Source organism: Papilio xuthus, unplaced genomic scaffold (assembly GCF_000836235.2).
Source record: "Papilio xuthus unplaced genomic scaffold, Pxut_1.1 DF827680.1, whole genome shotgun sequence".
NCBI classification, from domain to species: Eukaryota; Metazoa; Arthropoda; class Insecta; order Lepidoptera; family Papilionidae; genus Papilio; species Papilio xuthus.
This window is the reverse complement of record NW_013530969.1, coordinates 4,841,867-4,868,199: the sequence shown is the minus strand read 5'-3', so window position 1 is coordinate 4,868,199 and position 26,333 is coordinate 4,841,867. Positions and strand designations below refer to the sequence as shown.

At 33.8% G+C, this 26,333-nt stretch overlaps 1 protein-coding gene across 14 annotated transcripts in view; it reads right to left on the bottom strand.

Moving 5' to 3' along the window:
* raskol (Ras GTPase-activating protein raskol) overlaps positions 1-26,333 on the bottom strand; it is a 116,767-nt gene that overhangs the window by 24,851 nt on the left and 65,583 nt on the right. The window contains exons 1-2 of one of the 14 annotated variants that reach the window (XM_013311334.1): positions 20,369-20,608; positions 7,744-8,127 (exon numbers count right to left, since the gene is read on the bottom strand). The exons of 6 other annotated variants lie outside the window; for them this stretch is intronic. In XM_013311334.1, coding sequence (XP_013166788.1) covers positions 7,744-7,945 — 202 coding nt within the window. In that variant the 5' untranslated portion in view covers positions 7,946-8,127; positions 20,369-20,608. Of the gene's footprint in view, positions 1-3,616; positions 3,811-7,743; positions 8,128-12,677; positions 12,888-20,368; positions 20,609-26,333 lie in introns of those variants that run through there. 7 more of the 14 variants (XM_013311333.1, XM_013311335.1, XM_013311332.1 and 4 more) reach the window with 7 other exon arrangements.

Sequence of the window (26,333 nt, the reverse complement as noted above, 5' to 3'; positions counted from 1 at the left end):
TCTCTTTTCAAAAGGCAAATGTTCCGTTCCGTATCAATTCAATCAGTGGTCACCAGATGTCGAAGTAGGCCACAGAGAATGTTGCGCATTGTTTACAAAATTACAAGAAAAAATAGCCCATTGGAAATTACCATTAAAAAGTTTGTATATATAACCGCATTTAAATTCTTTGAAATAACTCTAATCTGTTTAAGCTATCAACGACTAAATCTACATCAAAAGTTTTAAAGCAAATATCAAATATGATACAAAATATTTTTATATCACAGGAGCTTTTCAGCACGAATATAGAAATAATGTGATAAACATTTTTATTTATAATATTTATTTAGTATCAAAATTAAAACAGATTTATTTTACAAGCAAAGCATTTACCTAATTCATCATTCGGCTTATTATTCGCATAGTTATCAAGTTATAGAATAATTAATTAACTAAACGCTCGTTAGTGGGCACAAACAGGAAAACTCAACAGATGTCGCCAACATGATAAGACATATGGGCGAACAAACAGACATATTAAAACAGCGGACTGAGTTTACATGCATTGTTTCCCAGGGGGTTTCATTTCATTTGCATATAAAATTGCAGTTATTCCTGTCTTTTTACCTATATAATATCAGACTACTACTACTACTAGGTAACTATGGCAACTTGTACCATCTAGTAGTACCCTACTTATTGAAAGTTTTTTTTTTAGTGATGAGAAGTTTTCTTTTTCATGATGAGAGTCCCGTTTATAAAAGACAGCATAAGGTAACAGCAACATTTTGTTGATTAGTAGCAAGCTATTTTTCCAAGGATATTATTTATAGTGTTAGCAAGAAAAGGCACCACCTCTTTGTCGACGTCGAGGCGTGGGTTGAACCTCGCAATATATTACTCACTGCACTTTGCTAGTATTTCACGCCTCTTTAGACAGAATATAGACCATTCTATTTTTAAAAATAGCCTTTATAAATAAAATGTTTTTGTAGACTATAAAAGATCCTAAACTTAAAACATTTCAATTTAGCTAGTACAAAATTAAATGTATTTTACATTAGAGATATTTCATAAATAATCTTCCTCTCGTTTCATAACCAATATTCATTATGTAGTAAGGTGTTCGATTCACCTGCTTTACATGTACAGCGTCACCTGCACAACGGCAGATGGTGAACAAAAAAACAACGACTCTCCGCCACCGGAAACTACACACAAAGCGAAATGGGACATGCAACCCTCTGCCAGATTTGAAAGCTTTCTAAACATCCAAATGAACAGAACGACTAAATTACTATGAAAAAAGGGTACTAAATTTTATAGACTTAATAAAAGTAAATTAACTATGGCACTTTACATATTTTATTTTGTGTTTTACGGTGATACATAATATTGTAAACAGAATGAATAGTCCAAAACTTTAATTTTTCTGAGTATTCATTCTCGAAGGATATTTGTACACAAAGATACGAAAGGAAGGTAAAAAATAAACGTTGCATATAATTCATATTCCTGTAAATGCAAAAGGGAACAAACTCCCTGCTCCCACATGCTACGTTCATTGACCTCAAAATGTATTTTCAAGATTGAAGAGCAATTACTGTTTCGCAACTTGTATTTTCTTTTATTTTAAACATGTTTTCATGTTGCGTATCAATCAAGATAACTTATTAACAACACTAACAAGAATTTAAATATTCTTTTGTCCGTTACGAAAGACAACGCCGCGAGTGATGTTTTTTCAAAGGGCCCAATGGAGTCGCATCTAGGTCCGGTTTGTCGTTGCGTCGGACAGGGCTGGAATGTGAGCCAGGTCTCGATGGGACTCGAATCACTGACTCATGCGAGGTTATTTTTTTTTAAATAACAGTACGTTACCGACTTTAGTTAGAAAGTTGGAGGAGTGTGGGTCGCATTGATAAACACGAGTACACACCCACGTTTATGTGTTTGCCACATCTTATAGTATCCTAAATACGTATTAGTTAAAGAACTATTCCATATATTTTGATTTTTTTTAATAGTAAACATTATTAATATCTGCTTAGTAGTAGTATTGTTGCATGACTGACGTTAAATAAAATACCAAGCGATGACGTTAATTTTCATCAAAATAAATAATACATTTTGTAAGATCAATAAATTTTATTTACGTTACAAATTTACGTCATTTTTCGTTGCGTATTTAAATTTCAGATATACGATCCGGTGATTTTATAAAACTATTTTAGATGTAACTGGAGAATCTACTTTTATGTATGAGATGAAGAAATGAATAAAACACTACACAACTGCATCCCGCCCACATGGTTGTTTGACCATATAAGGGAAAGTTTTTTAAATAACAAATAGCCTTAATCTGAATGCAACAACAACTTGACTGTTTATTACTGCAGTTTATAAGGTTTCTTTAACACGAAAGAAAATAAATAAAACGTGGTAAAGTGAATCGGCCAATTAATATCTTAGAGTTCGTGAGACTGTAGCCACTGGGTTTTGAGCTGAGAAGATTAAAGTCCGGAACTGAGAGCTGACAGATACGAATTTATCAAGCGACTTAATATCGTTAGCAATTTAACTAGTTGGAGCTTATCTGTAGAGTCTAGACAGACTTAGTTTTAATAGAGATTAGAATGTATATAAAAGTTATAAACATACAACTGTATATGTTTTTCGGATATAATGACTCGAAGGTAAACACTTCATATAACATAATATACATTACATAATGGCTTACTTTAAGTTATCGTTGAAGTAAAGTATTATTATTTTCTTAAGTTATTTACAACTTTATTTAGCTCTAAATTATAAAGTTAGTATATTTGTTCAAAAATACAATTTACATTTACATTTAAAGATATGTTTGAGTTTTTAATATGTTATAAGTAGCGAAAAAAATAAAGGGTCTTTTCATAATGCGTGTAAGCTTTGACCACAATAGTATAAAGCTCCCACACGTTCCTTGAGCCAGTTAAATAGATCCCCAAAGGACAGGGGTGGGCAGGAATTCATCCGGCATTCCGCTTTGACAAACAAAATATTTTAGACAAAGACATAAAACGGTTTATGCACATTGACCTAATTCTTGGTGTCCTTTCCCAGAATATTATTCGGAAATTATATTTAAGGACAAAAACTTTATTTTGCATTTTATATTTATTTGTAATTTCGAAAATAATGGTTATTAGAAATAAATCAATAAATTGTGTTAAAGGAATTAGAAATAAACTTTTATTTAAAACTTGTTTGGACTTATAATTTATAACTAACAATAATCATATAAATTTACTTTAAATTTAAAATATGAAAAACTTTTTATTATTATTCCTAAGGCCCTTTAGATTGTTTTAAAAGTTTTTCTCGCACCAATACTACGCCGCGCTATCCAATAGAACTCGCTTGACTAGCCAAAGAAACTGGAAATAGTCGTTTATTGTTTGTTGATAACTTGAATGAACAAAGTAAACGTGCTGTCTAGTGAAATAACATGTGTGTAACAGTTATATAGAACATTTTCGACACTGGTTATAAAGATGAATATTTTTACAAATAATTAAAATAAAAAAGTGTTACTATTTTTAATCAGTTGAATGATACATCTATCAATATATCAATAAGCTTATACATGTACCAATGCAATTTTATACAAAATTAAACCAACTTTTAATCTAACAGCGAAAAAACTTTAGCACTTTACAAACACCATTCACTTTCACGTCGTTTCACAAAACAATCACGTTTTCACTTGTATTTTTGTATTTACGTAAAAAAATCCGTATTGGAATTGAACCAAAAGTGAACCAACGCACCGCGACCACCGGACTTGCCGGACGAGACTCGAGTAACTTTGTTGACAAGCGGGAGCCGAACCGTCGCCATATTTGAAAACTTCGGTTCATATCGCTACACTTCGGTTAACTTCGGGTGCATCGTATACTGAAACATGGAGCTTCGTAGGAAGTCGCTTTATCTTTTAATCTGAAGAAAGCTTCGACTGCTAGTTACTAGTTTAACTATCTAAAATAATGTATTTTAAATAGTGTAGGATGCAATATATAATCTCAATCGTTATAACACACGTAAATATGTGAAATTATTAATATATTATAGTTTATAAAAGTTTTATTAATCAAATCTCTTAATACGGGGGGGCTTTCTTTCTTTGATCAGTACTAATTCAGAAGGCATAAAAACGTAAAATATATCTCGACCCACAGTTCCGTCATGCAGGCGATCCCCGTTCATGAACCCAGTCAACTGGTTCTTGTCCGCTGCCAGTGTTGTTCTGATCTCAAATCGGGATCAACATTGGAAACATTGGGACTGAGCTTCAAAATAGTAAATACTTAACTTAGTAAACATATTATGTAAATGAGGGAAACTTTCCAGCGAACTACAAAAAGGGCTAACAAAAGTAACTAGTCTGATTTTTTGTGAATGCTATTGAACGTAATAATATTGAATATTTTTGTACTCATCTTTATGTTTAAACATTACAAAAAATACATTTATAAACTGGTCCCTCATATTTAGTTAAAACTGAAAAAAATGATCGAGCAGCGCCACCTAGCATCGAAAAGTAGAACTACTGCAATGATTTAGTTTGTCGCCGTCGAAGCATAGATGGCTCTCAGTTTAAATAAAAATTCAGTTAAGAAACTGCGTTTGATCACAATAAAATTAATAAAATAGAACTAATATTCTGCAATGAATAGAATTTAAAAATGTAGCTGTATATTATATTGGAACAGAAATTTTTTGTAAGGGCTTTAGTTATAATTATCTTAGAAGCATAATAACGATAGAATGACAACGCGTTCATTAGTTTGATTTGCAAATTTCTGTAATTTATGTGAGGAATTTACATGCGAACTATCACTTCCTGTGCACGGCACACATTGCACACAAAGATAAAACTAAAATGGCCGTCGCGTTGTCATACTTTATTGCCCTCTTTCTAGGCACATTGTTATTTACTTTAAATTCCATACTGAAATCGGTACGAATGAACATACATAACATTATTTATGTTAAGTGTACAGGAATTATCGCAAATGTTATTCTTAGAACTCTAAAAGATCAGTGCTCATAAATAAATGACTAATATGACTCTAAAATTAACAAATACATAATGTGAGTAAATATTGATAATTTACGTTTTATGGACTAACGCTTGTATGAAAAATATTTAATTTACAAATTCCCTTTAGCTAAGCAATGACCTCATGTCTGGAGCGGCTGAGCGAAACGAACATTTTAATTGTGCCAATATGCTTGACAATTAAACGCTTCGCCGCTCAGTTTCGTTATACGCAGATGTCTACTATTAAGGTAGGGGTACAAGAAAGGTCTAAAAGCTTTCAAACTATTAATTATATATAAAATATGAGAAAGTATTATAAGAAATAAATACATTTATGAACATTGATTAGCTATCATGCGTTACTGGTAAAAACATTGAAAAAAATCGTAAATTTAATCGGTCGCGTCAATTAAAATTAATTTCTACGATGCTGAAGAATGAAAGACGGATATGAATTGTAAAGTAACTTTAGATTCAAACCGATCTTAGAAATTACATAGAGATTGAAAGCGCCTGACCTATGTTTGTAATGTACTCAGTCTTCCGACTATAAAGGTGGACGTGAACAAAAACTAGCTCCCGCAAACGAGGTGGCATGCCGTAGATCCTCTTACGATTGATGCTATCGACACTAGTAGAACTGGAAACGGATGCTAATAATTATTTTTGCGTCCCGAGCAAAATACCGAAGTACAAAGTGTAGTGAACTGTAATCATAGTTATAACTCGTAACTATATAAACATACAAAGTAATTATCGTGGCAGCTTTTTGACTACTAGTCGCCCGCGACTCCGTCCGCCTAAACCTAATTAGTAGCCTATGTGTTCCTCAGACTATGTTCTACATTTATGCAAAATTTCATCGAGATCCATTCATCCATCTTAACATTCGCATTTATAATATTAGTATGACTAGTGAGAAATAATATAGAAAGAGATCTGGCTTAAACAAAACCTCTTATAGTTTGTATTGTCGCGTGAATAGTGACTATTTATTTGGCAATAAGGAATAATTAAACGTTAACACGAATTTCCGTCTTTCAAGAATACAACCTTGAGAGAGGTTTTTGTTAAGCTAAGAAAGAATTGAGACGGTAATTTAAGATTTAAATAAGACACTCATGGCCCTTTAATGGTAACTTAGCAGTCCCTTGGTGTAGTTTTCCATACGAAATCTATGTACTTCCCTTAATGGTCGTTTAAGTTTGAGTGTGTCCGTTAAAGCTTGGTAGTCATTAAAGGAAAAAACTAAAACCAAAACGATGGGTGTGCAAAGTTCAAATAATATCAAGAGCATGAACGTGCCAAAACTGATTATGAACAAACAATGGCATTGTGCGTGTGGCCATGGCACTACAAAGCGGGGCGGAAGCGGCGTTGTACGAAAAGGGTTGATAGGAAAGAGACAGGAACACAGGAAGCGGATGTGAGGTGGTTGCGCCTGCGCAACGCTACACAGGTGTGTTGCTAGCGCGCTCTGTGCACCAAATCATTTTATCTTAGTACGTGACTAAAACGTAATATAAGCTTTAATGATTGTTATCAATCTATTGTAACTAATTTGTATGGAGTTAATGGAATCATCATCTCCCTGCCCTTATCCTACTTATCTAGGGGATAATGACAGGAATATAGTTTAAGATTTGAAGCAACGGTAACGTTTCTGAAAATATCGGGGGCGCAGAAGTGTGTGAAATTTGTTATACTGGTAGTCTTCAGAAGAAGCTGCAGAAACTGATTGTCCACAAACATGACATGTTACGCTTAAAATTAATATGGTCTTTAGGTCACTTTGCGATCACGTTTAATTCCACATACTTAGTACAATACTGGGATCGAAGCACGTATTTTACATAAAGCGATGAAGCAACTAAAATATTATAAATAAATGTTAGAGAAATATTGAGTTATTCTCACGCCATTAAGGAAAAATGTATAATTATAAGAATACTACAAATTGCATGTAACAAAAAATTATTAAATTTATTTATAGTCTGGTATTCCAATTGAAATATTTCAGAAAGGAAAATATTCTGTTTATTTCCTAAGTAGCAGGTATAAAAGGAATAAAAACTAAAACGTGACTAGCATGAATTCATTCACGCGAATGTTGTAATCGTTGATAGAGATTTGAAATTAGCGGAGGTGTAACGTATCCGGTATTACGTGAATCACTCGACTAACTCATATGCTAATTAACATTACTTCAATGTCAAGATCATATTCGACAACATAAAATAACGTAACTATTATTTTAATAATATTAATAATTAACCAAAAATCTGCGTTATCGTTCACTTGATGTATTTTATTGTCTCTGGCACTAACTATGGCTTCACTATGCGACCCGACGTTAGGTGTACGCCACGTATTATATAAACTCAACATAGTTTTTAGGTGTAATATACAACTATGCAATATTACTCTATCTCTATCTATCAAGTATAGACATTCCGCGGTTGGTTGTGGGACCACTGACAGTTAGCGCAGCCCACGTATGGCCGTGGCATAAATGCGCTCGACAACATTTCCTTCATTTGCTTAAATAAGGAATACCGTTTGAAAATAATTTTAAACCCCGTATTAAGTTTATTTCAAGTTAGTATTAAATACCTATAGTCACTCTCCGTGGCACAGAGTGTTATATAATAATATTTTAAGAAGTCAATACGAACCGTCAATATCATCCTGTGTAGTATCGAAGTCGGCGAGTGTGATGTTGGTGAGGTCTTCAACGTAGACTTGCGGCTGTCTCGCGAGCGAGTGCCGGCCACCCAGTGAATGGTAGCAGGTGTCCTCCTCGTCCACCGCCTCCTCGGTCGACGAGCCCTTCAGACACGAGTGGAAACTCCGGGAGAGGCGACGCTCCGTGCTCATCCTCACACATGCCCGGGACAAAACTATAGTACTAACACTGCACACTATATCACGTATTCACTTCACCACATTTGATTATCACACGAGTTACGGGATTATTTAATTGGGCTATCACTGTTTGTCATAGTAAATTGGTTTATTTCAGCTCAAGTTCTTTATGTGTAGTGTCTTTAATTCTGCGTCTAAATAGAAGATTGCATTGTTAATAATGTGATCGGTACTAGTATGAAGTCATTAATACTTTTTATCTTATCATTATGATACAAAGACGATAAGAAAGTTAAAATCCCTGTTAACACCGTTTCATTACAAATTAACGATGAACTAATTATAAATGTTTTCCCCGAATGAAAATAAAGCGGATGAAATAAAACCTGTGTTCTGACATGTTTGGAAACGATTGCACCACGTCAAGAAGATACTCAAAAAACTCGACTGTTAAACACGTAACCCGTAAAACACGTTGCGACAGTACTATAAAAACCATAAGGAGCCGCCTGGAAACAATCGCGGAGGTTCAACGCACTTTTAAAATGTGTGGACTACTGGCACCACATTCGGCTAATGAATAGCACTGGAACAAAAGACTCAAATCTTTGTACGCTTCTTACATGGTTCGAGACTTGCATGACAACTTGCTCTTACCAATTTTTTAAACATACAACATTCTTTAACTAAAAAGTTCTGATTAAAATTTTAGATTTTTTGATTTTTTATTAAAAAGATTCAGTTCGTGATAAATAATTTGACGAGACAAACATAGCTAAGATAGCTAAGAAGCATCAAATGCAAGAATTAGAACGTAATTTATTTAGTAAGCTAGACTTCATAGAATTTATTCCTCTAAGTAGGAAATTGTTTATCGCAGCGCCAAGCTGCAGTTCGTTGAGACGCACACCTTCTGCCTCTAAATGAGCTAATACGCGTGAGCTCACTGCGTGAATACGACTATATTATTTATTTACTCATACTTCTGATGTCGGTATTATTTCGTAGTCTGTCTATTACATTGAATTAAACATAATCTGGGATAGTAAAATTCTAAAACCAATGTCATAAAATCTAACTTTATAAGAGTTAGGAGTTGAGAGAATTTGTGTATTTTCAGCATTTGTAATATAAAGTCTAAAAAAAATACTTAAAAGATCCATCTTTTTCCACACCGGACAGACATCGTAGCAAGTTCTTGGTTAATGTTTTGACCGCTCTAGTTGAGTGAAACTCGTATATCTCAAGTTATCCTTGCCTCTGCTCAACTTATTATAAAAACATCGCCGTGCGAACCGACACTATTCCAATAACAAAATAGTTAAACTAAATGTGAATGTATTCGTAATCTCTTCCTAGGAATGTCAATAAAGGATTATTAAATATTTAATGGAAAACAAAAAAAAATATTTTGTTCAATTACCATAATTACATTCAAATATGCGAAATTCAAAGTATATAAAACAACAACAATACACCGGATAATAAAGATTACATAAAATAGAGTTTGCATAAACAAAAACATGAATCAAGGAAGACGTATAGACGCACTCAAAATTAATTATCTCCGCGCATAGTTCATGTGTTGGCAAAAAAAGTGAAATTTACAAACGATCCATTGTTGTGTCGATGGAAAGTTTGTTGTGGGAGTCAGACGACACGGAATTGTAAGGAGAAAATAACTGAATTACTCGTACCTAAAGTTACTTCCATGAGTAACATTTTGTTACACAAGATATTGTATTCAGAAATACTTTTTGTAAACAATACATTGGAAATGTTATACAACGAAGAATACGGATGTGTTACATACCTGGATGGATCAATAGTTAATTAGAACTCATCAAAGTCTATAAATTCATACAAAAGTAAGTCTCCAAATAGACTAGATTATTCTCCCGCAGAGAAAACTAAATCAACAACTACATTTAGTTGCACTTTTAGCTCTTAACTCTCCTAGTTAGTTTTGGGACATTTTATCATTATGTTTGTTCTATAAAGCGTTGACTCTGTGGTGCGGCCATCTTGTTTTACTTTAAGTTATAAGTTAGCTGTCTTATGAGGAAACATAAAGCAATGCGATTGATACGCGCTAATTATTTTAAAGAGTTCAAGGCGGTGTCTAAGGCCATCTCAAGGAGATCCATCAAGCATAACGGATGCCGTCGATTGCAGTGTTTGAGAATAAGCAATAAACAATCCCAGTTTTGATTTAAACTAGAACTAACTAGTAGGTTTGATTGTTGTTTTGTTTTTAGAATGATTTGGCTGTAATAATAATAAGGGATCGATAATATTCACTCATCATTCACATAAACAATGATGAAATTTTGTCAGTGACGTAATCAAAGTAAACATAAGATCATTGAACATTGCATGTATTAGTAAATAAATTATCACATGTAATTTCATTTCTAAAGAGAAAAATAATATTTATTTCATCTCTCACACCTTTACTTAAATCAATATAAAGTAAATCTACAATTTAGTATTAACAAACAGAAACACGACAGCATAATAAATGTAAAATAATTCGTACAATACGTGGTACGGCGTACATTTATGACGCAGGAGTATGGTTTTCGTAATGAGAGCATGGACGATGTCTGGCGATCGGCCAACGTTTTCCGTCACGACAACGATATTTTCCAAAGATAAGACGTCAAGGCTCCAACTGGGATCAAGAATCGCGTGCCAGAGCGACTACGCGTTACCACGGTAGAGTTCTACTGCCGTGACATTTGTATTAAAACATATTGCTATCCCTTTTAATCTCATTGACAAAACAGAGACTGCAATAATGTATTATTACAAGTGAGAACAGTGGAATTCTACGCGTCAAAGAATTATCCGCACGCAACACGACTCTCAATCTTAGAGTGATTTTAATACAACTTTATCAGCTTGCTGCTGAATGACATCACTTACACTGGACGTATTAAATGGTGTAATTATTTGAGCTAGATTCAATACAACGTGCTTTGCATTATGTTAAAACATCAGAAAATATCTAATTGAATAAAGTTGGAGGAACTAAGGTTAAGGAACTATAGGCTATGAAATGCATAATTTTATGAGGCTATTTGCTATGTAAATTATAGCATATGTCTTTTAGCATTAGCGCTTGGCCTTTGTTTAAAAATATTAATCACTATTTTAGTAACGTAAATAATGAGTAACGAAAAACCAATGCGATAGTACAGCAAATAGTACAATGAAGACTTCATCTTCAAAATGCTGATAACATGGATGTGGGCGATAAAATTACAAAATAATACGGAAACTGAGTTGGACATTCGCCTTTACCTTGAAGTTTTGATAACAATGGCGACTCGATAAGATGCCAACTTTGGTTATTGATTGTGCGGTTATTCCAGCACAATGGTCACGTTTCGCGTGCCGACTAACTTTGTCAAGTTCACGAAAAAAAATTACAATTTTAAATTGTAATTACAATACATTATCTTTATCCGTGTCCATTATTTTAAATATAACATTCGAAGTACGTAACAAAACTTTGTCCTTTTCATTTTGACCGACACGTGATTGTACTTTTTAATATAAACACTATTCTTTGTGTTTTGACGGTTTAAAAATAAAAGGACATAGTTGCTTGACTAAGATATATGAAGTTAAATATTAACGTGGTTTGTAAGGCTGCCTTTGGAGAACATGAGCATGCATTCTTTTGTCATGGGACTGTTGTGAAGAGGTAGGCACGAAGCCAACAACCGACTAAGCCTCGGCCCTTTGTGTCTTGATACCAAATAGCAACGCTTTTAAATAGGCCGGGCAAATAAAACGCATCCGCCAGCGACAAGCGCTGACAAGCTAACTAATGACGTGGCAGGTATAAATCATGCTCAGAATGGTGAGCCTCAGCAAAGACGCTCAGAGGAAACAGTCGATTTGCGACGGATACAGCCATTGGGACATGTAGAGCTAGCAACGTGCGTAATCACCTATTTTGAGAATCGTCTTCTTAAATGATGTGATGTTACCAAACTAAGCTTCTGCGAATGTTTCGATACGGATGTTATAAAGGCACGATCTAATGTCTAAATGTGTAAGCTGTGATAGATTAATCTGCGTAAATCCATCCTTTAATATCAACAGTAAAAAAAAGATATACAAATCTTACTTTATTATTTAATTCTAATACTTCCATTGTTTGAATAGTGCCGTTCATCATATTATTGGTATTCATAATTAAAATGTAATATAAACAATTTCTGACATCGATTGTTATCATTTTATACGAATGTGACAATAATTTGATAAAACCGATTTAATACAAATACGGGAATCTGGACGTGTGAAATAAACATTCAAGTAAAATAAGTATATGTAAATAACATGTAGGTAATGTTTATAAATTTTAATGGTTAATATTACATACATATCACAAGACGACATGGAAGACATCCGTATTAATATTTCGACTTTGTAGATGTAATTTTTTAAAGTAGAATGCACGAGCGTTTTATCCTATTCATTAAACAAAAAATAATAGATGCAGTACTTATTAAGAATCAAAGAACCTGGGGAAACAACCTGCTTCTAGTTCAATCTTTCGAACTTAGTAACATCTGTTTAACGTTCGTAACAAAATTCTAACAGGCGTACTTTATTATTTCAAGATATTTTACTATTAAAGTCAGCGTGTTGCCAGCATAAATAAACACGCTGTTTATTCACACCGAGAGCCCTGAGCCGAAATAGAACAACACCAAAATAAACCCACGCGTCATATATGTGTATGTGAAACCGCGAACTGTTAGTCAAACTGCGCACAACATCGAACCGGGATTGTCTTCGAAATGAGAGCACACTGACCACGATCCTGAGCAACGTTCACTATTACATTGAATCGTCTTCGATATGTGCACGCGACATACACGACTGTCGTCAGCCGTCAGTCGGAGGCGCGGCCGCACTGAGCGCTGGCTGGCGGCGGAGCACGACGAGCATGGCGCGCGCGCACGCCGCACACCCGCGCCTTCCATGTCCAACCGTTTATTTATTTACTCACAATATGAAATTCGAACGCGTTCGAAACACTAGCCCAGATGGTTTTATTTCTTACCTATGATTGAATAGCATTTATGATAGTTTATGATAATATTGCATTAAAAGTTACTAGTAATTGCAAATCCATTGATTATAAATATTATTTCGAATAGAGTATTTAATTATTATAATAAAATGGAAATGAATACTTAATTAAATCGATATTAAGATTTCGTAATCGATGCTTAAGAAAGTGAAAGTGTTAATGGCCGCTGGACCCAGACGTAATAGTCGGTCACAAAACGGACGTTCGAAAACCTGTTAAAAGTGGCTGTACGCTTTTACTCTCCATTTTAGAAATGTCAGGTAGACGAGGGGAAGCGCCGGCGCAACGAACTCTACAGGGTTGGCTAGCTACACACCAGCACTTGTGTAATTATTTTAAGCCCGCTAGACGAGAACGGACAAACAGAGGCCGGCTGGAATGTCGACCGCATGCTCGAGGATAGTCTCACAGTGTCGCGCCGCGCCATCTGTGATGACACCACGATGTCTATTGTAAGCGAAACGGATCAACGTTCTGAGACGCGCACTTATAGTAGATACATCTGAACAGTAGATAGATATATCAAAAGACTTTTATCTATTCATTTATAAGTTTTTTCCATTACATGAGGCGTGTAACAAAAGACGTGAGAAACAATTAAATAAAACAAGTTGTACGAGGAGATACAGCGGTCGGTGGTATGTCAGTGGTTCAGTAGAGGTCGGCCTTGGCAGCTGCGGCTATACTGAGCGCACATCTCGTGTAGATTCACGGGCGTTACCACAATTGACTGATCTATGTACTTATTTGTACATAGTGTACTGTTCAATATATATACTGAGGTTATTATTATTAAGACGGAGTGATCAATATATTTGTTTTGTTCCATCTCAGTGTAATTCGGACATGCGCTATCAAAATATTGAGGCAAATTAATGAAGAAATCTATTATTTAGTTTTTAAATTTGATTTTAGAATTGACACTGTCGGTAAATCCAGACATTTAGGTACTTCAACTCATAATTCGTGAATTTAACGATAGTCCAACATACGGCTTTTTAACAGGTGCGTGAAACATCTGTCTGAAACAGTGAATAAAGCAGTCACAGTGAAACTGTTCGCTAACACTGGGTTATTGGCATTTCAATGTTTCATTTAAAAGTTAAAGGATACAAGAGCCAGTGTTTAAAAAGGACTATGTAACTACTATGGTTGAGCATACAAACACTACTATGACGATTGAAATGATGACTATATTACAATATAATAAAAGATTACACTAATAAGAATCGGCAGTATTCGTCCGTCAGTAATTATATCTCGCTAGTTTGACTAATGTGTAGGAGCAGCTTGGGCGGCAGTGGGCGGCTCTCTTGGTAACGATTACGTAAAACAGGCCAGGCTACGGGATCTTGGCTTACGAGCTTACGATGTGCATAATGTTTTCATGTTAGAAAATTAATTTTATCTTTTTGTTGCAATGTCATTACCTATGCGAACACGTTTTTGTAATTAAGTAACAGTGATAGGTATTATAATATAAGAGCACTAACACGTTATGTCGTGTAACGTTGTCTGTACATACAGTTAAATATAAAATAACTCTCATATTGTTAAGTACACGAAAAGAATCTTTGTAGGAAAAAAATAATTTCGTTTGCATTCTTAGGGTCAGTCGTGTACAATTTTTTATCGATTCAAACTTGATACATTTAAAGATTTGGTGACCAAATCTATATAATTTGGCCGACTGTTTTATCTTTAAGCAACTATGTGGTAAATAATAGCTAATTTGCCTCAATTTGTTCAACTTTAACCTTCTTTATAAAAGACAAGATACTCTTGAACGGAACGTCTAAAGATAGCAGCTACGCTAAAAGTGGGTTAAAGATTAATTTAATTACTATAGAAATCTGTGTCGTATAAATACAAAATTCAACTAACGGAAAAGGTGGCAGAGTGAGCAAATCATACGGTACGAAGAAAGCACGAACACGAGAATAAATAAACTTTCGTTGAACAGATATGTGCCAACCGAGAAGCGTGCGCGCACAAATAACTGCACGCTTAACTCTCCTACAGCTACCGCGGACAGTGAAACTGATGTCTCACAAACAAGATAACTACAAATACTCGAATAGAACAAATCAATCAAATGTGACAATTATTTATTTATCTCAAATGTCATGATAAAAGTAAACGCGTAGACAATTGGAAACAAACCGTGAAGGTATAAATCACAAGTAAACAATTAAGTAAGAGAAATTTTTGCGTTTTATTTTTCAAATATCAATGAGATTGTAAAAGGCTAGAAACTAAGACAAGTGACAACAACACAAAGTTGCAAAAATAAATAGCGATTGAATTGTAAACACATTACTTTTTATGTATGCACATAAACATAGTGATAACGGAACTATCTTTTATCAGAAAAGCTCATACAAGGGACCTATTTATGGGCAACGGGTCTGGCGAAGATTAAGCACGGTTCACACAACGGTGCCGCGCATTACCACTGCATTAGAGGCCCACTCTGACACACATACACACTAACGAGATCATATTTATATTTATCGCGAAAAACTGCAATACATTGCACTTCAACAGATTCATATAATTTATTACTATTTGTACTATAGTTTACATTTCGACACTGGTTAGTTACAGACTCTATAAAAAAATAGAATCGTTTTTCACCACATCTTACTAATATTATAATATAATTGAGAAAGGAAAAGATGGATGGATGCAGAACATAATCTGGAAAAACACAGAGTACGTATTAGGTTTTTTTTTATTTCGCGCGGACGGATTCGCGGGCAACAGCTAGTTTTAAAATAACGATTTATTTACGCGTTGCATAAGAAACTGCTTCGGTAAAATAGAGGCATCGTATCTCATAGATAGAAATAGCTGACATAGTAAAAACATTGGCTCCGATAGAGAATAGCGCGGCCGCAGTTTAATCTGACGTTTATCGCTTGTTTCATCTTTAAATTTCACAGTCGGCAGTTACCGGATCCGCTGTGGTATATTAAAAGACAAACACAATATGGACGCAAGTCAACATTTTAAGTTATATTTTATATAATTATAAGAGTTTTTGTACGTTGGTTTACAAGCACGAAGAATAAAATAATTGTAAGTAAATAAAACCGTTAAGATTTAGTAGTCGTTGTGGTGATAAGTAATTTTTATTAATTTTAATATGTATTACATTCATACGACTATTGAATGGGATTAAATATATGATTTCAAGAATAAACAGGTTCAAATAACAGTAAGCGGATCAAACTACAACTGATAAGGTAATAAGGAAATAAGTTATCAAGTTGCTTCAAGCTAATAGATTAGGACTGTGTGAAATGGCATAACTGATAAGGATGAAGAGTAAGAAGTTGACATTTATATACCTGGCTACGATTGAATCAGAATAAATTATAAAAAAAAGAATAAAGACATTTCCTGACCAAAAAAAACATGAAAAGCAATCGAATACAATACGAGCACTTACAAATACCCTATAAGTGCTGTTATAATGCTACGTAAAACATTCCCCCGACATTAGAAGATTAGAATTATGATTGCTATATTAAAGAAGCGTTGTGAGTTTACTGAAATATAAAATTGAATGTGTTCAGGCCACGACCGATCAGTAATTGTAAATTTATAGATTTCTATAACACCCATATCATTGTACGAAAATAGTAGTTACGAGTCCATGTGTTGACATATTTATAGTTTTAGCTTTATGCAAACAGCACTGATATTAGTTTAAACTAGCAACATTAGGTGCGTTAACTGGCAACTCCAACATTTTCTTTGGAATGTCGCCAGCTGACCCATTTGCAACTTCCCATCTGTCACATTTCATGAAATTTTTTACCTGTATTATAATTAGAAATAACCTAAAAGAGCTTATGATGTAGTGAATTGCTACCATAAATATATAACTACGAATATTTTCACGTTTTACGGTATAATATAAGAGATACATCGGTGTAAAATAAAAAAAGTACCGGATAGACGTTAACACGATCATTAAGTATTGAATCTGGTTACGTTAACGGTGCGGAATCGATGATGCTTTGTTAACTGTAAATGCAATTCAGAGACGTGGAACTAGTATTAACCCAGCTTTACCATGTTGATTATCAATGCGGTTACATTTGTAAGTAAATTTCCATGTATTCTGATATCATTAACGTAACACATAAATGATAATCCTTGCCTTCATTTTGTATAACGGCAAAATAGTCTAAGGATTCTTGTGTTGCGGTGTAAAACATTACTTATTATGTGTCGATTTAAAAGGTCGTTTATGTGATTCAAAGAGATCTAAAGCGTGTGTCTCAAAAGAAAATGCTAATTAGTTATTAGATTTATTTATTTCCTATAACGCAGATAATTTAAACATACTGTATAACCGAGGCACCGGGAACGTATGACAGAGGATTAACCTCCATTCCGATGTTTCTTTAAAGCGACTATGCGATTCACGTTTATGATGATTTCGTTAAAGAACTAAACAGTTCGAGTATTCTAAAGTAAGCTAAAACGTTTACAAAGTATTGCACCAAGCTACCGGAAACCAGATAAGAAAATTTCACAAGGATTTCACTTTGCACTTAACCAACAATTAAACAGAAATGAAATGAAAACGATACAATCTTCTGTTACAAAACCGTATGACAAACAATATCATATAAGCTTACATATCCAAATAAAGCGATAATATTAAGCTTTTAAACTTGTCTGCCTGGCTTTACACCAACGAGTGAAAGTTCGCGCAATTACGTAAAAACGCGTTTTCTTACTTTTTTGCGTGTGCTTGCAAAACAGAAAAACTTAACAACATTTTCGTTGTATAGATTTTGTAAATTATATTTGAATTTCGAATATGTATTTCAAAGCGTAATACTTAAAAGAATTTTTTTTTTGCTATTACTATTTTTGTGTGAGTTAGAGTTGCCAGCTGTAATTTTAAAACGGGTCACGATTAAATAAAAAATAATTTTTGATATAAGAAAATATACACGAACAATTACTTTATTGTGGGCATTTTTCTTAACATCAAGTTACCGTATAATCTAATCAATAAATAACCTTAGCAAAACTTTGTCTTATCATTGAGTCACTCTCAATTACATGAACAGTTTTTGTCACAAGTAAAAATGTCCTTATTATTCGATTAACGTTATATTGGTGTGCATTAGTAAAATTGATTTGATGTATACGGCGAAAAAAAAAATATTTAAGAACTGATTTTCTAGAAATTAATTAATATTTTTCAGTAAAGTAGCATTCGCATAGCGTTATATGAACAATGCAGGGTTCGCTTCATGTAATTAAAATATAAATTTGCTGTTTAACAAAGAAGCCAATAAACTTTACCTTAAGAACTTCTTAGATTTCTGTAATAAATATGTAGGTAGCACGGCATTGTATAAAAATCCTTGAAGCTACATCTACCATGTGAAATGAAATAAAGGCGTGAGTATAATGATATATTCGTGTACTCAACAAAGCCGTGAGTAACGTATTGTATGAGAATCTATAAAAGTTTACACGTACATTTACGTACATAATACAGTTTTAATTCGAATATATAATTAAATTTTTACGGTATATATCCTGCTGATTTAATAAAGAGTCGACTTATAACATGTTGTAAATTATATTGAATCATACAAGGTGCCACAGGTTAGGGAATATAGATGACAACAGATAAAGATGATACTCTCACGATGAGCTTTTTCTTTGAATTCCTACTGGAGATAACTTATCTATTCCAAGTGTTCGCAGTGCGTTTATGTATGTATCGAGAAACGCAACTCTAAAACTTTAATGGCAAATAGCAATAACACCTTTTATGTCGCAACTTCAAAGCAACTTTTTTATCACCGACTGACATTTAAAACGGATATAAATATTTACACGAAATACAAATCTGTTTTGCTGTAAGGCGTCTGAAATGTCACGTTAAGTAGCCGATACAAAATTCTTTTAACATTCCGCGTGTCTGGTTTGTTGGATAAACGTGAATAGATTTATAATTAAGCTTAAAGTTTGGTCTTTTCAAATGACGGTTAAAATGTTCTTTGATTAAACCAAATCAAAAATAATTTTCAATCTATACTTAAAGCAAACAACTACAGTTCAAGTTTTATAATAATACTAATTACACCCGACATAAAACCTCTTTCGCTGTAAGATTTTTATGTTTACATTAGCCCTATATGTATGTTAACACTGCGTACCCTCTGTAAATTACCAAACAAAGCTATATTATCCAATACATTAGAGTTGTAAAACACCGACTTAACATTCCACTCGAATATTGACGACGTACTCGAAAGCAAAATAAGAAGTGTTTTTTGGTAATTCGTAGAACAAAACAGAGTAAGCAAGGTCTATTGTGCTGGAGGGTACTAGGGTAACAATACCCTATAGCAGGTAGCGGGATGCGGGCGCATGCAAGATGTTGTGTCGAGGCATGTGCTGGAGTTATTTTGTGCCACCCGGCGCGGCAGATGCAATGTTAATTTCCGAACACCAAACATTCCACACTTTATTGAACAATATTAGACTAAGGATCAGGTGTATCCGGATAATTGTACATGTTTCCTTTTGTTTTTACTGCCTTATTTACATTATTTAAAAAATTACGAGTTTCTTTGATACAGCTTGAACAGTTGAACAATCAAAGAAGTCGAATACTGAATTGAATAACCCGAACTGCAGCAAGAATATGATTTTAATGACTTCCAATTACATCATAAGCTTCATTTTTTTACAAGGAATTTAACTGATTATAGAAAACTTGTGTAAATTGAAAAGATAACGTAATAGATGATCAATCAACATGTCAAGTCTTTAAGCTAAATCACGTGAGAAAGTCACGATCATATTCAAAGCAAAACTCGTTGGATCTAGTGAAACCTTGTAGCGACAGTAACACTTAAGGGTTAGGGCACACTAGGCTGCTATATTTAGACCTCTTGCCGAGTGGATTCACTGAGACGTGAGGTGTTAAGGGCAGTTAATCAATATCACGGACTAATTAATTATTAAAGGACAATGAGTTACAAGGCCACAGCTGTTAAACTTAACCTTATTCTTTATTACATTACAAAAAAAATAAACGTTTAGTGTAGATTTGAAAACCTATTTCAATAAAAAACATGAAAAAAAACGATGAAATGAGTCAATGATTCCCGAGAAATTATTTATTGTAATCATGCGGTTTACCATTTATGCAATTGCTTGTAAATATTGGTTAGAAGATATTTCATTGACATAAATATAAATATGTATTTGCTTCATCTATGTGTTGTGTATGAATTTTAGGCTGGGCATTTTTAAATATGAGTATGTACCACTATTCACATTAAACAATGGAACCACCGTACCGCACACGACTTCAAAACAGAAAAAAAAACTGTGACGGTCACTGAGCACAACCACGTATCAACAAAAGAACGCAAAGTTACCACAAAACTGGCACAATGGTGTTCGAAACTGGTACTCCCGAGCTTCCTGCGTTTTATGGTAACACTAACTGTTAGTTCATATTATGTTATAACGTAAATGCGATAAACACGTGCGTTCCAACACGCGGCGCGGTGGCAACTGGCAAATGTTTACAAACCGCGTCCGACCGGGCCGGTGATGGCGGTGAACCCACTACACCGGGCTTGTGCTGGGCCTGCGAACCCTACTTTCATACAAACTACCGAGGCGATAAGCTCTAATATCAGGGCTTACAAACTTACAATTGTTTATTGCCTATCGTAACCACGTATTTTTATAAATAATCAATTTTCAAAAAAAAATATAGAAATTCTTGACTAATTTTGGGGAGGGGAGGGGAATTTAAATGGAACTAAATTCAAAAACACTTCATGAACTATTGACTAATACAACCCAAAAAATATTAACTTAACATGTTAGTTAATTTCTTTTTCCCAGTAAGATAATCTTCCTCTTTCCACTGTGTTCTAGAGCGGATAATTAACTTCCACGCGTGAGTATTCAACTTTTGATTTAGTTTTAGTTAATTTATATTCCGCGACATGCCAATAAATGCAAAGCTAAAATTACATACATTAAAGAACCCGCATAACCTCATTACATTTCAAAAATTTTGTGAAAGTGGACTAAAAATAAAATTACTATTTAGTTTAATATTCACAACAATGATAGAAGTTAAATTACTTTACATATAAAAATTTACCTTTGTATAAAGTAATGAAATGACTGTTACAAGTTGTAATAACATAAGTATAAAACAATTGTAATCAAATGCGAATGCCCCTTATATAAATTAACATAGACAGCTGGATTCATAAAACGAGATCACACGAGCGCGTACGATAATTTGATAACGTTCGTTTTCTTTTTTACTTGTGTTTACTAAACGCAACAGGGCCGATACCAGCATGGCTTGCTCGTTATGCAAACAGGAAAAGAAACACTGACGACTGACTTGTTCATATCAACACGAAATTTGCCGGAATGCAGTAACAGAGTAATGTTTAATTAGTATTTTGAGGGGGGATACCCTAAGGTATCCCCCTCAAAATACTAATTTTGATAAAGGTTCAGAAAAAAAGTTAAGAGAAATAAAAAGGTTTTTTTAAGTCGCTGTACAGAAAAATGATAATTACATATAAATGTTCCTTAGTATTCTTTTTTATTTTTATAAACAGCCAGTAATAAGCTATGACGAATAAATTAAAAAGCATTTTGGACTATTTGGAAACTTGAAATAGAGTACAAAAGGCTCAGCCCTACGATAGATATGGGGAAAATTGTTTACTTCCACAGAACTGGGCGCGATAACTTTTGTGCAATAATTGAGCAACATAGATAGTAGCGCGATAAGAAAGTATAACTGTCTCATAACTTATCACCGATGCTCGTCCTATGAACTTTCCAGTTCGCTTTTTTAATTTTATCATCACAGACACGTTTTATTTGCGGCATTCTAACTTGTAAGGGCGACGTTAGACGAAGACCGGCTCATTTTGATATTTTCACATTGGAACCTTTTTATTATTTGGAACAGTCAGAAAGGAATAAAAACTGGCAAGTGACCCCATCCTTCTCATAATATCTACAAGTTCGTTAGTTACAGAGATTTTGTCAGTATTTTGGTCTCCTCCAACAACTAAACAAACGACTAAAACTATTAGGTTACATTTTTATTCTGTGTGGTCGGTATTTCTCCGCTCTGGTGGCTTTACCACTGATAAATTTGAAGTAAACATTGTTATCAAAAAGTAATTTTAAGTATGTTTATAGTTTGAACTATAACTTTTACTTTCTAGAGAAACTAACATAATAGTATGTATTGAGCTCAACGCTATGAAAAGAATGTATAAATTTAACGCTAAAATGAAATCACCTCTATCTTAAACAAGTTAATGCAAGAGGAGACGTGGAAAGTCTATTTACGTTTCGTAAAGATTTATCTCGGCGAATGTCGGATGAATCGGATAAACAACTGTAATTAACACATTAATATCGGACGAGCAGACGAACCACTAACTCAGAGCTTAGAGTAATTAACTGCAGAGCGATTGACATTCAGTTCCCGAACAAGACTTACATGAGGGTTAAGTTCTCTTTGCATAAAGCAAAAATATACTGTAATATAATTGAAAGCTGATTTATTAGGTTTTATTTGAGCTAACATATTCCTAAAGGTATTTAACTTATATAAGCTTCGTATAAATATGTCTATAACTTAGCCGACAGAATTATTCCAGTCCGTGGAAACATGTGAATAAATCGTAAAGGTATCAAGAATGTTGTGTATTCATGAGTCAGTCGTGTGTAACTTGCTCGGACGCACGTGTACTGATAAGATGCAATACTGTTGATATCACACGCCACGGGCATAGACCCGCCCGAACATCCTTGCCCGTGAGATAAACAAACAAGTACACGATTGCGTAAATGTAGACTTAGAATATTTAATGGTGTACTACATGCTTTATTTGTAGGTAACTATTACCCGCTGTTACCAGAAAATGTAATCTACGACCTACAGTTAATGCTATTGATTCACAAAGACCAAGAAAAAAACGACACCAACATCCTCTTAGTATGTAAAGTTAATCGTGCTATAGATAACAAATAGCTAAATAGCTGAGTTATATTAGATCTTTAGGTTACATCAGTGAATTTTCTAGTCGTTAATTATTAGATCTTAAAATTAAAATCTCGTTAGTGTAAGGATGGAAAAAATCTTGACTATTTATAAATTGCATACGGACTAAGACATTATATAATGTTTAGCAGTGGCATTAATCAGTCAGGTTGCATAAGGCCGGTGGCTTGATACAAAGCGGACTATGTTCCAGTTCGAGCGTGATTTAGCGCATCTGCAACGTCGTGCAATATTTTTGGCACAAAATCTTTTAACAACGAGCCAATTCAGCACGGAGTTTAATATCTTTGGTCAGAAACAGTACATTTAAAAACCCATACTACTTATACATATGCTGGTTAACCGTTGCTCTTGAAGATTACATAACCAATTGCATACATATGAACATAAGGAACTATAAAAGTCGTAAGCATCTATCGTATAAAAATTAAACGACAATGATTACATACAATATGTATAAATATTTATACAAAACTGCACAATTATAATAAAAAAATGTGCAATATTGTATTATGTTGCATTTGCTCTCCTGCTATTAAATAAAGGCGATATAATTTCTGTTGTTGCATAAACGTTTAAAAAAACGATCAAAATCATTTTCCTGTGATTTTCATTCGCACATATTCAATATGTTCAATTATTAAACGATAAACTTGTGTAAACATCGTAAGAACTTGACACCGATTTAATGTTTAAAAAGTTACGATACAAAAAAGTATAAAAGTAACAGATGCAACCTAGTTTCCTTGCAGTATCAATACACATGTTCTGTGACCTAATTGTGCAACAGCCTAATTAAAGGATGTCGATATATCGAGTTAAATGTGAAAACAGAGTAGAGATACCGGTAGAAATCTTGTATTTCTGTATTATTTCTACGGATTATAGCAATACTGGTAAACAGATATTATTTAACGTATTAATTGCTAGTGCTTCTAATCTTTTCTTTATGTATTTTGTATCAGTCTTACTTGAACTAATAGTTCAGTGGTACGTAAATGTCAAATTCACATTTTATATAATATTTCTTATTTTCTTCCATATTCATAACTAGCTGTCACCCGCGACTCTGTCTGAATTATAAAAAACTTAATTAGTAACCTATGCGTTTTGACGATGTTCTACATCTATGCCAAATATAATCGAGATCCCTTTTGGAGATACGTTCTCACAGACATCCTTTTATACATACCTCCAAACAATCGCATTTACATTATGTAATAAGATATAACTGGTTTGCGAATTTCCAAAAAATTTGTAATGTCATCCCTCATATTTCCTTTGAAAATATAGCCACAATATGTCTCTATACAAGTGTCACAGCAGTAAAATTCCACGTTAAGGAAATAGTGAAACATTGTTATTTGTATATGATGGGATATATATTTTCTCCTTTGAATTTGGACTGGTATGATCAAAGATGCATCAGTAACAATAACAGAGAATTACTAATTGATAGTGCAACCCGCTGGCGTGTGGCCCGACCACCGCTTGTTGTCCGCACCGACACCGGAACGTTCTTGGAACGTCGAAAGCGTCGAATTCGAAATAACTTCGTAAACAAACACTACGTTAACGCGCCACCAATGCGTTCTTCTGAAAGGGTTGCCTTTTCACTAAAAATTAAAGAATATTTTGTAAATTGATGCAAAAAATTGTAATAATTTAATCTAATTTACTGTTTTGAATTTGCCTTCCATCAAACATTAAGTTTTATATAATATAATTTATGATCATTTATGAAAATTGTATTTATCATACGTGCGATAAATAGTATTTAAGAAAATAACGAGTATGCAATAACAGTTGATCTGGTTTAAAATCAGGTGTCAAAAACTTTACTCACGTTTATTCACCTATTACCTAAAGGACTTCTACATCATAGTTTTATATATTCAAGTTTTATAAAGCCATCTATAACTTAATAAAAAGCTGGTTTATCAATTCAATGAACAGTAATTAACGTAGACAATTAGCGGGTGACAGCCCTGCAAGCGGATGCGTGTCGGCGCGCATATTCACAGCATCCCCGCCAACACCGACATCCGGCCGTCATCCACAACATACGATATCCCAATTTGGGAAATTCAAGTAGCAATTAACCAAGACCGTCGAACCGGTAACTTTAATATCAACGCAAGAACTTGTATTCACGTTTATAAGACGGAAATACTTTGTATTTTTCATGTTATTTCGACGTTAATACTTAATCAATAAACACTCTTTATCAAGTATTTTGGTTGAACTTAGTCTAGATAAAATGTTTCATGCAGTAGTTACTTACGATTCCACTCGAAATAACAAGATTTAATCAGTGTAACTTACCTGTAACAAAAAATAATTAATTAACATAACATTGTTGTTGGAAAGTTTATAAATATTTCAGCATTATCAATGATAATAATAACAGATTTACCAAAAGCTATATCCATTTTTAAATACTTAAATATGAAGACAACGTATGTATTTGATTTGAATTGAGGCAGCAATCAAGAAGGCTAAGTATAGTCTTCTTGATTACTTGAAGTAAATCATGTGGGGAGTAAGCTGTAAATAGGGTTGCCAACTTTGTAAATGTGAGCAATATTAATTCAAATTATTAGTGTTTGCATTGAATGCATATTCGGGATGCGGGTTACACAGAATCATAGTAAGTATAAAATAATACAGTAGATGTTGTTTTTTTAACCGCCAAGCAGTCAAAGTTTTACAAGTGGTTACTGGTTGTTTTTCGTCGTCTTTGGGTCATCGTTTATTGTATGTTGGCAGCCCTAAGTATAAGCTCAGACTGTGGTGGTAGGCGCAGGGTCCGCCCGCACAATACAATGACTCACTTGCTAATGAGCGCCTGAATCATTGTTTTTAGCGCAACGAAGACAATGTTTGTTTTGAACTCAAATGCAATACTCAATGTATCAGTATAAATATTTATTATCATCTACAGTATGTGTTGTTTCCATAACATAATGAAGTATTGAATTGGTTACAGGGAAAACTCGATTTATTGCAGCATTTTAATTCCTCGTAGACAAATTTTGTTTTATAGTATTACAATTGATCCGGATTTATATATAGCTGTAGATTTAGCTCTAATGCTATGTACGATATAGAGTAATATAATATAGCGTAAGCTATCTCTATCTTGAATTAGACGTGTATGTATTACT